The sequence below is a fragment of the Crinia signifera genome, chromosome 4 (genome assembly GCF_055691185.1).
Source record: "Crinia signifera chromosome 4, ASM5569118v1, whole genome shotgun sequence".
In the NCBI taxonomy this organism is placed as follows: Eukaryota; Metazoa; Chordata; class Amphibia; order Anura; family Myobatrachidae; genus Crinia; species Crinia signifera.
The window spans coordinates 113,627,554-113,642,732 of record NC_139220.1 but is presented as its reverse complement, the minus strand read 5'-3'; the positions used below and the strand labels follow the sequence as shown (position 1 = coordinate 113,642,732).

The 15,179-nt window shown below is 47.5% G+C and overlaps 1 protein-coding gene across 2 annotated transcripts in view; it reads right to left on the bottom strand.

Annotated features, from left to right (window-relative positions):
- Positions 1 to 15,179, bottom strand: part of LOC146074318 (stabilin-2-like) — a 324,893-nt gene that overhangs the window by 184,911 nt on the left and 124,803 nt on the right. For both annotated transcript variants that reach the window (XM_083182261.1, XM_083182263.1), the window contains exons 28-30: positions 10,919 to 10,966; positions 8,498 to 8,634; positions 6,895 to 7,009 (exon numbers count right to left, since the gene is read on the bottom strand). In XM_083182261.1, the coding sequence (XP_083038387.1) occupies positions 6,895 to 7,009; positions 8,498 to 8,634; positions 10,919 to 10,966 (300 nt within the window). The remainder of the gene's footprint in view (positions 1 to 6,894; positions 7,010 to 8,497; positions 8,635 to 10,918; positions 10,967 to 15,179) is intronic.

The following is a 15,179-nucleotide window of genomic DNA, read 5'->3' as shown; positions in this document are numbered from 1 at the left end:
TGTTAGCCGAGTGGGAGTTTAAAGGGATATAAGATCAGAGATGTAAGTGGGAGAGGAGTGGGTGAGGGCTTTGTTAGTGAGTGTGAGAAGTTTGAATTGAATTCTTAAAGGGAAGGAAAGCCAGTGAAGGGCTTGTAGAAGAGGGCAGGTGGAGGTAGTGCGTTTGGTGAGGAAGATGAGCTGGGCTGCAGCATTGAGGATAGATTGGAGTGGAGACAGGCATTTGTCAGGGATACCAGTAAGGAGGAGATTGCAGTAGTCCAGCCTGGATATGATCAGTGACTGAATAATGGTCTTAGTGGCATCCTGAGTGAGAAAAGGTCTAATTCTGGAAATATTTTTAAAATTAAAATGGCAGGTTTCCCTCCTGCAGACTAACCTCTTGTAAGGTTTCGGGTGTGACCCCACCGCCGGGACTGCTGTTTAGGACAGCCACGGCCAAACCCTATACTACCTCTGTTGTACCCCCCAGGCTGGGTGACCGACTCCTGCAGGTGTTACTAGGCTTCGCCTGTAGCCGCCACGTTTGAATGGGTAGGTTAAGCCCACCCAAGCTCCGGTGCAGCCAGGTGTTATGAGAGGACAAGGAGCCGGGGACCCCCCTAGGGTACGGTCAAGAGGAAAGCTGACTGAGGGGCCTAACTGAAATTAACAAACGGCGACTTGCCGGGCCCTGGCTAACGCAACTAAGCGCCCGCGACCTGGTCGCCACAACCCGCGACAACCGTCGCCCAGGGAACCATACAAAATATAAGACACAATACCAAAGTATACAAAGAGCAGGAGGGACTGGAAAACCCCAGAAAAACTGGGAGACAAGGGGAGAGAATGAGTGGGAAGCAATGGACCTTCCCAGCATAAATGACCTGCCAATGCGGCAGACAGAGAACACAGGTAATGAGTAAGGTAATGACAATAAAGAAGGTGTGAATGAAACTACCCCAAAGGGGCAACTCACGACACAGGAGGAACCAATGGAAGAGGATACCACGAAGGAGCCGCTGGGAACAGCAGGGAAACGGACCGGAGAGCAGCAGACAGATAGGTCCAAACAGGAGCTATCACCGGCGAGGACTGCAGGGCTGGCTTCCTAGATAAGAAGGCTAGGAGCCAATGAGAATGGAGGCCTGAGTCCCGCCTGTCATAACGAGTCCTTTCCGACACCTGCGGCCTGTTGAATTTCAAGGCTTTTCCTCTCTGCCTAGCAGCGTCTGCCGTTGCTAAGCAACGGCGCTGCCGCGTCTCCGGCGCTGAGAGACGTGAGGAGGGAGGACGGGCATCACGCTCCGACGCTGCGTCCTCCGGCGTCCCTGGTTGCTAGGCAACCGGACGTCAGAGCCGGAAGGACAGGCGGCTAAGCGTACATGCCGCTCTGTCCTTCCAGAAGCGCTCCCACGGCGCCTAACAGTACCCCCCCCTTGAGGAGGGGTTAAAGAACCCCGAAGCCTTGTTTTCTGAGGGAAATCCCGAAAGAAACTTGCTTTGAGGCGTGGGGCGTGCAGATCCCTATCGGGAACCCATGACCTCTCTTCCGGGCCGTATCCTTTCCAATGGACAAGGAAACATAAAGAACCTCGAGAGACCTTGCAATCCAAGATTTTTTCTACAAGAAATTCTGACTGTCCATGGACATTAACAGGTGGTTTACCCAGGTCTGCCTTTCGAGGAAATTTCCTAGACGTGAAAACAGGCTTGAGCAGAGAGGCATGAAAAGTATTGGCTATCTTTAAAGCCCTAGGAATTTGTAACCGAAAGGCTACAGGATTAACTCTCTTCACAATGGCAAATGGACCAATAAATTTTGGACCAAATTTAGAAGTTCCTTGTCGCAATCTGATGTTCCGAGTAGACAACCAGACTTTATCGCCTACTTTAAAGTTGCATGGTCGTCTTGACCGGTCAGAAAAAACTTTTTCCTGAAGAGCAGCCCTCTTAAGAGCGTCGTGTACCTCCTTCCAAATGACCTTTAAACGGGCAGTAGTGGAAGAGCGAACTACTGATCCCTCTGGAGCCAGAGCAGTGGCTTTAGGGTGAAAGCCATAATTGGCTACAAAAGGTGAAGTCCGGGTAGCCGAGTGATAGGAGTTGTTATATGCGAACTCGGCAACAGGGAGGAACTCCGACCAGTCATTCTGAGCTTTGGACACAAAAAGGCGCAGATATTGCTTCAAGGATTGATTAAGGTGTTCCGTCTGCCCATTGGATTGGGGATGATAAGCGGAAGTTAAACTCAACTTGATCTTTAATGCATTGCAAAAAAGTTTCCAAAACCGGGCAATAAACTGCGGACCTCGATCAGAAACTATATCGGTTGGAAGACCATGAAGTTTGAAAACATGAGCTAGAAACAATTTGGCCAACTTATTGGCTGATGGCAACTGGGGCAAAGAAACAAAGTGGGCCATCTTACTGAACCTGTCAATAATCACCCATACTACTCGAAAACCTGATGATAGAGGTAGGTCGACCACAAAATCCATGGCAATATGTGACCATGGTCTGGAGGGAATTGCCAAGGGGATAAGTTGTCCTGTGGGCGACACTCTGGGAATCTTGTGTCTAGCACAATCGGGACAAGACTGGATGTACTCCTTGGTATCTGGAACCATGCTCGGCCACCAGACGCATCGAGAGAGAAGATCAAGTGTCTTCTTGATGCCGAAATGCCCTGCAATCTGGCTGTCATGGAACTCCTCTAAGACCCGTTTTCTCAAGGACTGCGGCACAAATAAATGGCCGAGAGGCATCTGTCTAGGTGCCTGACCCTGGACCTGCAGAAGTAGATCCTTGAGGGTCTGAGTAATGCCAAAATGGATAATTGATGCCGGAAGAATGGGCCGCGGAAATTCCCGCAACCCTTGTTTGGGTAAGAAACTCCGAGACAATGCGTCTGCTCTTACATTTTTAGACCCGGGACGGTAAGAGATAATAAAGTTAAAACGTGTAAAAAATAATGCCCACCGGGCTTGTCGGGCATTCAGACGCTTTGCTGATTCCAGGTATTGTAAATTTTTGTGGTCTGTGATAACCAGAATCTGATGATTGGCCCCTTCCAACCAATGCCTCCATTCTTCGAATGCCCATTTTATGGCCAACAATTCCCGGTTCCCGACGTCATAGTTTATCTCTGCAGTAGAGAATTTTCGAGACATGTAGGCGCAAGGAAAAAAAAATAAGGACTCAGGATCCTGTTGAGACAGGACTGCCCCTGCCCCTACCTCAGAAGCGTCGACTTCAACGACAAACGGTAGTTGGGGATCGGGATGTCTTAAAATGGGAGCGGACACAAAAGCTTGTTTTAAGGCCCGGAATGCCTCTTCTGCCTGGGGAGGCCACTGGGATGGATCTGCTTCCTTTTTTGTGAGCGCCACGATGGGAGCTACCACATCAGAAAAAGAGCGGATAAACCGCCTATAGTAATTTGCAAACCCTAAAAATCTTTGGACAGCTTTAAGGGTCGTGGGCTTGACCCAATCTAACACTGCTTGCAGTTTTTTGGGTTCCATATAAAAGCCTTCCGAGGAAATCACGTATCCTAAAAAGGATACCTTAGTAACTTCGAATTCGCACTTCTCAGGCTTAGCAAAGAGACGATGTTCTCTAAGCCTTTGAAGAATTAACCTGACCTGATGGCGATGTTCTTCCAACGAGCTGGAGTAGATCAAAATGTCGTCTAAATAGACCACAGCGAAGACTCCCAAGAAATCTCTAAGGATGTCATTGATGAAATCTTGGAAGACCGCTGGTGCGTTGGACAAGCCGAATGGCATTACGAGATATTCGTAGTGCCCTGTTTGGGTACTAAAGGCAGTCTTCCATTCGTCTCCCGCTTTTATGCGGACAAGGTTGTAGGCACCGCGCAGGTCGATCTTAGAAAAGATCTTAGCGGTGCGAAGCTGGTCAAACAACACAGATATTAATGGTAATGGATACGTGTTTTTTACCGTTATCTTGTTGAGTGCCCTGTAATCTATACAGGGTCTTAAGGAGCCATCCTTTTTGGAAACAAAAAAGAACCCTGCACTTAAGGGAGACTTTGAGGGCCGAATAAAGCCTTTAGCCAAATTTTCTTGAATATAGGTATTCATGGACTGCGTCTCAGGTCCAGACAAGGAATAAAGTCTGGCTTTGGGAAATTGTGCCTTGGGAATTAGCTCAATGGCGCAATCGTATGTGCGATGAGGGGGTAAGACCTCAGCTTCGCCTTTAAAAAAGACATCCTGGAAGTCAGCGTAGGCCGCTGGAATCCCCTCCACGGAAACCATTGCCCAGAGTATAGGCTGCCCTAGGCAATGACTGGAGCAATGATTACTCCAACGAGTTATTTCCCCTGCCTGCCAGTCAATCTGTGGGTTATGAATCCGGAGCCAGGGGTGACCCAAAACGATCGGCACAGTGGCGCATGAGATAAGAAAGAAAGAAATTTTTTCTGTATGAAAAATGCCCACACGTAGGGAAACTGGCGGGGTCTGATGGCGGACCACGCCGTTGACCAACGGGCTGCCGTCCAGGCCTCGCATTATTACAGGTTTTTTCAGAGGGAGCAGGGGGATGGCCAGTCTTTCAGCCAGCTGAATATCTAGAAAATTCCCAGCTGCCCCGCTATCAATAAATGCAGTAACTGACATCTTCACCTCTATACCCTGAATCTCAGTAGGGACTAATAATGCATTGTGAGGGGAAATAAGAAGAGAACCAAAGTGAATCCCCTCTGCATTCACTTGGTTTTGGCGTTTCCCGACTTGTTGGGACAAGCGCGGAGGAAATGCCCTTTGCTCCCGCAATAAATGCATAAACCGGCATTCATCCGGCGAGCTCTCTTATCTGAGGTGATGCGGTAAGCACCAATTTGCATTGGTTCTTCTTCGTCCTCTGAGGGTACAAAGCCGAGGGAAGTAGGCCTCAAACTAGGTCCTCTCTCAGACCTGCGTTCCCTAAGACGCCGATCAATTTTAATCGATAACTCCATGAGTTTATCAAGGGATCCCGGGACGGGATACTGGATAAGGCTATCTTTAATGGCTTCAGAAAGCCCTAGCCTGAATTGGTTACGTAATGCCGGGTCATTCCAGCCACAGTCATTCGACCACCGTCGGAATTCTGTGCAATATGCTTCTGCAGGGTTCCGGCCCTGCCTGAGAGAGCGCAGATGACTCTCGGCAGACGCCTCTCTATCAGGGTCATCATATAGAAGTCCTAATGATTTAAAGAAAGCATCCACCGACGCTAAGGCGGGATTATCGGACTTTAACCCAAAAGCCCAAGTCTGGGGATCCCCCTGAAGCAAAGACATAATTAAACCAACTTGCTGTAATTCAGAGCCGGATGACCGGGGTCGCAGTTTGAAATAAAGCTTACAACTTTCTCTAAAATTAAAGAAATCCTTCCGGTTACCCGAAAACCGGTCTGGAAGATTAATTTTGGGTTCTACCAGAACCGGCGGATTTCCTCGTACACCCTCCTTCTGGGTTTTCATCCTAAGAGATAAATTTTGAACCATCTGCGTTAAACCTTGTAATTGACTGGCAAATGCCTGAGCCTGACCCTCAGGAGTGGGATTCATCTTAATAACAGATCCACACCAGAGACAACAAAGATATACACACCCAAAATGCTATCTGTCCAGAAAAACGGGAGAATAAGAAAGGGGAAGGGAGAGAGGGAAAAAAAAAAAAAAATTTTTTTTTTTTGTATGGCCGGTGATAATGTTAGGTTTCGGGTGTGACCCCACCGCCGGGACTGCTGTTTAGGACAGCCACGGCCAAACCCTATACTACCTCTGTTGTACCCCCCAGGCTGGGTGACCGACTCCTGCAGGTGTTACTAGGCTTCGCCTGTAGCCGCCACGTTTGAATGGGTAGGTTAAGCCCACCCAAGCTCCGGTGCAGCCAGGTGTTATGAGAGGACAAGGAGCCGGGGACCCCCCTAGGGTACGGTCAAGAGGAAAGCTGACTGAGGGGCCTAACTGAAATTAACAAACGGCGACTTGCCGGGCCCTGGCTAACGCAACTAAGCGCCCTCGACCTGGTCGCCACAACCCGCGACAACCGTCGCCCAGGGAACCATACAAAATATAAGACACAATACCAAAGTATACAAAGAGCAGGAGGGACTGGAAAACCCCAGAAAAACTGGGAGACAAGGGGAGAGAATGAGTGGGAAGCAATGGACCTTCCCAGCATAAATGACCTGCCAATGCGGCAGACAGAGAACACAGGTAATGAGTAAGGTAATGACAATAAAGAAGGTGTGAATGAAACTACCCCAAAGGGGCAACTCACGACACAGGAGGAACTAATGGAAGAGGAGACCACGAAGGAGCCGCTGGGAACAGCAGGGAAACGGACCGGAGAGCAGCAGACAGATAGGTCCAAACAGGAGCTATCACCGGCGAGGACTGCAGGGCTGGCTTCCTAGATAAGAAGGCTAGGAGCCAATGAGAATGGAGGCCTGAGTCCCGCCTGTCATAACGAGTCCTTTCCGACACCTGCGGCCTGTTGAATTTCGCGGCTTTTCCTCTCTGCCTAGCAGTGTCTGCCGTTGCTAAGCAATGGCGCTGCCGCGTCTCCGGCGCTGAGAGACGTGAGGAGGGAGGACGGGCGTCACGCTCCGACGCTGCGTCCTCCGGCGTCCCTGGTTGCTAGGCAACCGGACGCCAGAGCCGGAAGGACAGGCGGCTAAGCGTACATGCCGCTCTGTCCTTCCAGAAGCGCTCCCACGGCGCCTAACACCTCTACCCAAACCCTCATACTCAACTCATGGATTTATCGCTAATCTGAGCATCAGAATTCCAGTGTTTTGATTTTTACTGTCGGGATCCTGACTTCATTCCATGAAATCAGTTGCTCAGTTCTTGCTTCACCACTTCACACCACATATCACAATGTAACTTACCCCATTTTCTGTAGAAACCTGCAGAAATCTATTTTTAAGAGAAGTGGCCAACATTTTAGTTGAAGACAAGTTCTTTATGTCATCATATCTGTAGACACCTGATAATATATGGTTCCTGGAAGCAAATAAAAATAAATTAAACTGTGATCAGGTTAACATTTTCGGTACGTGTATTATCACAACGCCCGGCTATGCTACGTTTTCAACGTACCTAAGGTACATTGTCAGCGTAGCCAACACCTTGATAATACAGTTTTGGATTTTGTGTGTGTGTGTGTAGTGCTTTATACTTACCCTCCTCCACCATGTCCACCACGATCCCCGTGATCCACCGATATCCCAGCCGGCAGCGTTCAGTCCCCTTCCTCCGGCAGTCACTCGCCGGCGCATGTACAATGCACGTAATTCAGCCTAGTGCCGCTGGAGGAGCATCACATGGTTTCCCTGCTCCCCCAGTGGCACTACGCTAATTGCGTACATTGTCGGCTGCGAGTGCCGGAGGAGGGCGACTGAACGCTGCCGTCGGGGACATCGGTGGATCTCGGGGAGTCAGCGGGAATCATGATGGACGCAGTGGTAAGTACAAAACACAACACACACACAAAACACATTTCTACCACTAACAACACAACACACACAAACAACACACATTTCCCCCACTAACAACATCATATCCCCACTATCCACATTATACCCCCCAGTATCCACGTGGGCGTGGAGTTAATTTTGTAAAGTGTGGAGAGCGCAGCGAGCCACAGAGCCCGAAGCGTGGCGAGCTAAGCGAGCCTGCGAGGGGACATGTAATCGCGTCCGCTTGCTGCGCTTTGGGCTCGGTGGCTCAATGCGCTCGCCACACTTTATAAAATTAACTCCACGCCCACGTGGATACTGGGGGTATGACGTGGATAGTGGGGATATGAAGAATTGACAGCTCACCAGGGCAAGTTACGTAGTTTACGTAGCAGTTTTACGTAGCCAGCATAGTGTTCTAAATACACCACTATGCAAACTACGTAGTTACGTTACGTTAGGTAGCCAGCATAGTAGTGTATTGGTATTCTCAATACACCACTACATAAACTACGTAATTGGCGCCTTGATAATACACAAGTATCACATTTTCTTATGGAATTGAAGGCTTAACATTTAGGAAACAAATATTTTTATTTATAGTTAGGAAAATAATGGATATTGTTTGGGAATACTGTTGTTTATGTTTGACATAGCTTCAAACAGTATACTTACTGTATCTACTTAGGCACATAAGCCATACTATTTGTATTAAGTACTGTAAGTAATGCCCCGTACACACTGTTCTATTAGGGTTAGGTTTTGATTCAATTTTGACTATATAGTCAAAATCAAATCAAAATCGAACAGACATTGAACGGTTTTCAGCCATATGCCCGATCCCGATGAGTGGCCCTGCGGCATCAAAATCGAATAGACAAATAGACTGTGCAGGCAAGACTATTTAGTCAAAATCGAATGTGTACATGTGCGATTCGATCCCGATTCAATCTGCATTTTAGTAATTAGAAGAAGTACATGTGATATGTTTAATACAACTAATAAAAAGAGAGTGTTATGACGTAGGGATTACTTTAGCAATGTCGCCACATTCTCCTTTCTCATCCAGTATGTCTTGTCCAGCTTTTCCATAGTCTCAAATGCACGTTGAGTGGGGACTAACATAGTCATATTGGGAGATTGGGAAATCAAGTACTTTATGTCTGGATCCTGCAAAAGGAACATGAAAGAAAGTCACACTGTATGACTGACGGCAGCGTGTGCTGTTTTTCATGTCATTTATTGCCTAGCCCAGTGGTTCCCAAACTGTGTGCCGTGGCTCCCTGGGGTGCCTCGGGACACATGCAGGGGTGCCCTGGGTTGTTGGTTAAGGACCAACTCAAATTATGGTTATTTATTTATGAGCAAAACCAGTCCTGGTGCCTGCCAATCATAAAATGTGTACAAACAGAAGCAAACCCTGCCCTTTAGCACATAACTGACCCTAAGAATCACATATAAACCCAATCTAATTAATTTTTTGGGGGGCCTAGGGGTGCCGTGAAAAAATTCTGATACTCTAGGGTGCCGTGATTCAAAAATGATTGGGAACCCCTGGTCTAGCCTGATTTATAAAGGAAAGAGAGAAGGCATGCTGACTTCACTCAGTCATTGTCACGGTGTAAGAGTTGGCAGAAACTGAATAGTCTGTAGAAATAATATTCTCAATGGTGCAAGCAAAGGAGGATTGCCAGAGACAGTAACAAGAGTCCCTTCATTAAATTATTTACTAGGTCTTAGTTTCCATAGGAAGTTCAGTGTTCCAAATCAGTATAAATCCAATATTGAAGATTATTCTGTTTTTTAGACAAGGGGTAATATTTCTGTTGTATAAATATTATCAGTAGTTTGGCATCATAGACAGGGCAATGTTCTTAAAACCACTAGATATGTGAAAAATGACGTGATTCTCCTGAGCCCAGCGATCAGGTAAACGCCACCCCGCCACGGTCTCCCCTCGCCTCTGTGCACTGCTGAAAATACATTCGCTGCCGTGGCCACATTCGCAATCACTCACCATCAAATGCTGTTCGCAGCCACCAGATAAGTCTAGATGGCTAGCGATGGCTGTGATCGCACAGATAGCTGTGAACAGAGCTGTCTTTTCCATTGGGCTCAATGGGCAGTTGCCCAAGAGCTCCAGGGTTTCAAGGGCCCATGACCAACATAACTCCTTGGCAGGTAAGAGCTCCGGTCCCTCTTCCCCCTCCCCGGCTTCTGGCCACCTGCCGTGGGAGGGGTTGTGCGGGCTCAGCAGCACTGTAGGCAGGAGCTGCGGGAGGCCCGGGTGCGCTGCTGCTGTGCGAGCACCCGGCCATGTAAACGGTGGGGATCCGGCAGGACCCGTACCCGGCAGCAGAGGAGGCCAGGCTCTGGGCCCTGGGGGCGGACTTCCAGCACACACTGACCCAGCGGCGGTCTCATCACCTTCCACAGGCCCCGCCAGCTGCTGTGTTACCCGGTGCTGGACCTCGGCTGCCTGCGCCAATATGTTTTTGAACTGGAGGCCACGGCTATAGGCCTGTGTCTGAGTGTTGGAGGCTGAGTGCGGAAAGGAAGATCTGCACCATTAGTGAGGCCTTGGGGGTGGGAGGTTATTCTGTATGTACTGCAGCTATGGGAACTACAAGTCCCAGCATCACACACTGTGCAATAATATATACTCCCTATCGATCTTACAGAACTACAGGTCTAATTATTATTATTTTCATTATTTGTTTTAATTTCTTGTTTTAACTTTTATAGCACATGTGCATTTGAAAAATATTTTTAACCAAGAAATACAAACATAAATAAAAAAACGAAATAAAGATGTTCTATAAATTCATAACATTTACAGATGGAGCAGCACTTATTGTTTCCGCCAGCCGCTGGTATCTGGCAGCTGGTGTGCCGGCGGATGTGGACACGTGAGTGTCTCACACATTTGCATGTCCATTGCTGAGAATAGCGTCTCCGATGTGTGCGCGTCCCATTTGCTGACCGGGAATGGATTTCAGTGCGCCGGCATCCACTCAGACGAGAGCGGCTCTTTTTCAGATTCAGACCTGCTTGCTTGGCTGTGAGTATTCGGAGCAGATAAACGCAGCCTCGAGCCCCCACCCCCACACGTGCATAGCTGCGAAGCGTTCACAGACGTGCACACAGGGGGGAAATCACTCACTATAGAATCCCCCCCCCACTCGCTGCGCTGAGTAAGTCTAGACTCACTCAGTGCTGCGAAGGCTGTGGGGAGAAGCAGGCCGCTGTTGATGTCTGCAGCCTTCTCTCCCAAATGCTGGGGAATGCCTGCATTTTCTGGAACACTCCTGGAAAAAGCCCTGCACCTGTCAATCACCTTGTGAGTGGCCAGTGAAGGCTAGCCTTTACATGGTCCATAGTTGGCACGGCTGTGAATGAGTCTGAATCAGGTCCTAAACACCAGACCTATCACAACACTATATAAAGCACTTACCTCTATCCATTTATGAAACTCAGAGGCTTCTGGGAGTGATGCCACCACCTGGAGAGAGGATAAATTATTCTCATTAAACTCACTAACAGTGTATCTTCGTGTTACAGAGACCCAAATGGGGTGTGGTATACCGACATCGGTACTCCGTCTGGGGGGCGAGTGCAAAAAAGCCTATTGCGGTCTTGCTGCGCTCACAGAGAGGGAGAATTGCCCTCGTCAGTCGGGATCCTGACTGTTGGGCAGTGGAACAATCAGGATTCTGATGTCGAAGGACTGACTGTCATCCCGCATTCATCAAATGTTGGTATTCATATCTCTATTCCACAACCCACCTATTCAGATGTGTAACCATTTAACCTCTGGACAAAAGGTTTATGACATACCCCATTGCATGGAGAACACACCAGTTAAGCCTAAAATTTTAACTACTGCACACAAAAAACATACACAAAAAAGGGATGGGCTGGTGGGAAGATGAAACAAGGAGGAAGATATTCTGTCTCACACCACTATTATCATAAACACTCCTCCACACTAAACTACTATTGGCTGCTAAAACTAAACTGACTAGTTAAAAGGGAAACTACAAGTACATTATTAAAGTGACAACACTCAAGACTGTTGTGGTTTAATATCCCTCATGCTTGTACTGTCAGCCTTCACTGAAACATAAGCCCATTGACCCTCATTGTGTATGTACAGTATTAGGGAGGCCAATCCCAGGGCATTTTTTCAATCCCGGGATTCGGGATTGAAAAATGCTCAATCCCGGGATCCCGGGAATCCCGGGATTGGCCTCCCTAATAAAAAAAAAATTACCCGCCCCCCCCAAATATCAATATAAATGCCCTCTTATTCGCCCTGCCTGCCCGCCCGCCACTCTTCCCCATCCCCCTGCCCTGCACTGTCACTTACAGAGGTATGGTGACAGGCAGCAGCAGGAGCGATGTCCGTCCGTCCATCCATGCAGCGGCCGGGCGGGCGGCTGAGCGACTGTGCTTGTGCTGAAGTGCACTGACAGGCATGGCGGCGGACGGGCTTCGCAGTGTGGCGTGATGTCAGGGGTCACGCTGCGCAGCCTGGGCGCCGTCATGACACTGACAGCGGAGCGGACCAATCAGCCACCGGGGGGTACGCAGCAGACAGCCGGGCAGCATCTGAGCCATTCTAAAGTGCTCAGCGCTGCCCGGCTTTGGAAAAAAAAGTACATTTAGCAGTGGGATACTAATCCCGAAATCCCGGGATTGAAAGCTTCAATCCCGGGATTCAAATCCCGCCGATTTTAGGCCTAAATCCCGGGATCCCGCCGATCCCGATCCCGGGATTGGCCTCCCTATACAGTATGTAAAGAGTTGTAGGCAGGCTTTGGCTATGTGTTGCTCTGAATGAGCTCTACCGAACACATACACAATACATCCATACACTATACCCTTGCTAGACAGAGGAGATCCAATTGGTAACTCATGATCCACTACTGCAGAGTAAGAACCTCCTTCACAATGTCTACCCCAGGATACATGCTACTGAGAGGAAAGGACAAATCAGAGTAGAATGATGACCACAATGTACTTGATGCCAAGTCAGATGCGTATATGAAGGCAAATTATAATTGATCCCATAATGAGTGTATGGAGCTGAGTTAGGAGCAAAGAAGAAACCATGTTGTAATGCAAGGGGTGCAAATATATACATTTTTTGCATGAAGGGAAAATACAGACCGCTTTTGCACGTAATACAATACACAAATGCTTTATACATTTATTTTTACACTAAAGTTTTGATTTGAGTTTGGACTCACCCTTCTCATATCTTAATCGCTCTGCACACGTTACATCTGCCCCACCTGCAGTGCAACATGGTTTTCCCAAGGTGCAGAGTTTCTGTCAAGGTAGGGCTACTATATGATTTCTAAAAACCCTTAGGTCTACATGTGCAGCTGCATCTGTGTGGGTCCAATGGTGCCAAATGGAATTGGCAAAAGAGGAGGGAGCTGTACAGTACAGAATACTGGCTAGCAGGTACTTTCAGGGAACAAATGCACCAATGAGCAGCCACAGGAATACCTGCATGGACACCAACCTCCACAGTCGGGACCCAATGACAAAAAGAGCCTACTCAGGTAAGCAACAGACAGTGGAGGGTAAGGCAGGCAAGCAGTAGACAATGAACTGAAAATCCAGACTGTAGCTTTGGATTTATCCAGACACAGGCCAACTTTATGTTGTGGGCCCTTGACATTTGCCAGTCTAGACACCCTGCAGTTTTGCCAATGGTGTAATGAGGAGCATGTGTCCTATAAAACATTTATGTAACCTCTTGTATATTGCTAAACCTTACAGGGATTGGAGCAAAGAGGATGAATGGGTATGGAGGCATTTGTCCGATTATCTATTTAGGTAGGGGTAAAGAGAGGCAGTGTGTACAAATATTTTTGAGAAGGGCTGTGGGGCCACTGCAAGCTACACTGTGGAGTTGAGTTGTGCCATTGCTAGATTTGATATCTGTTCTATTAAAAGCCAACATGGTGAGAGAAGCAGGACAATTTTCAATGCAAAGTATGCCATTGCAATTTCTGCTCTCAGACAGTGCTGGCAGTAGTGTACATACATTATGAGATGTACTGTAATTCAACAATGTACTAAATGATGAGGTGAGCCTGAGATGCGCTGCGGAGGCTTGTAATCATGATACAAGCTGCGGGGGGTTGGGGAGGGGGGAATCAAGCTGCGGCGGGTCACGCTGCGGGGGTCTCCCTGCATTCAGGGTACACCACCGAAAATCCGGCAAAACCGGTAATCCGGCTCAGTGCAGGAACCGATGATGCCAGAAAATCGGTGGTGTACCTGTATATAAAAATCGATGTTTGTACAGTATGTGTGTATGCTCCCTATGGACTCCAAACCGATTTTGATGAAATTTTCAGGCAATCTTCAGATTAGCCCAGTGGGTGATCCTGTGAAGTTTGGTAGCGATCGAATCAACAGACTTTCTTAGTATGTTAGTATGACTTTCTTAGAGATGTCCCCCGGGGGAAAAAGAATATGGGCAATGTAAATAAGAAACTGTTTTATACTATATACAGGGCTATTTGTGTGCAGGCTCCAGCAGGAACTGTGGCCCTTATTCTAGTTCACTCTTTCTGACAAAATATTTCTTAGATGGACAAAACCATGTGCACTGCAGGTGAGGCAGGTGTAAAACCCCACCCAAATCTATTTATCTCTGCACAAGTAACACCTGCCTCACCTGCAGTGCACATGGTTTTGTCCATCTAAGAAATATTTTGTCAGAACGAGTGAACTAGAATAAGGGCTACAGTTCCTGCTGGAGCCTGCACAAAAATAGCCCTGACTATATATATATATATATATATATATATTTTCTTTCACCAAAGTTGTGCAACGGAATCAGATTGACCATCAAAAAATTGTCACCAAATTTCATCGAGGCAACAATCATCAGTGGCAAATTCAAAGGCAAAGACAAACTGATTCCACGCATACCAATGATTTCAAGGAATTTACCATTCGAATTCAAGCGGCTCCAGTTCCCTTTGCGTCTTGCCTTTGCTATTACCATCAACAAAGCACAAGGCCAATCGTTGACTATTGCTGGCTTAAATTTGGAAAATCCATGTTTTTCACACGGCCAGTTGTATGTGGCTTGTTCCCAAGTTGGCACACCGAAAAATGTATACGTTTTTACTCCAAATAAAAAAAAACAAAAAACATTGTCTATCTGCTGGCCTTACTGTGAATTACTAAAGAAATATAATTTCCAATTTGCCTTAAATACATGTGTTTTTTTTTCTTTCTTGGGCGTAGCAAGGCACTATACCTATAGATATCTGCTAAAACTTCGTCACATGATCGCCCCCATCCATCCACCAGAAGTCATCTGGCTATAGATAATTAGTGCTTCCTGTGCGAAGCCAGGGCAAATTGCTAGTTATGCTATATGCAGGAATTAATAAAGGGTATATTTTGTGGTAAGTGAATTACCTAGCATTGATCTTATTTGTGCTGCACTGCACCACCTCCATGTGATCTCTGCCTATAAATAGGGCCACACACTGGGCGATTTTGAGCTGAAAGCTGCACTGTGTATATGGCCCGGTGATAAGCAGATAAGGGAGGATGGCTTGGATGGCCGAAAATCGCTTAGTGTGTATGCATCATGGCTCTGCATACACGCTGGGTAAAAATGTCCAGTGCATATGCACCAAGTAACTTTGCCATAAACCTGCATGACTGCATGTGCA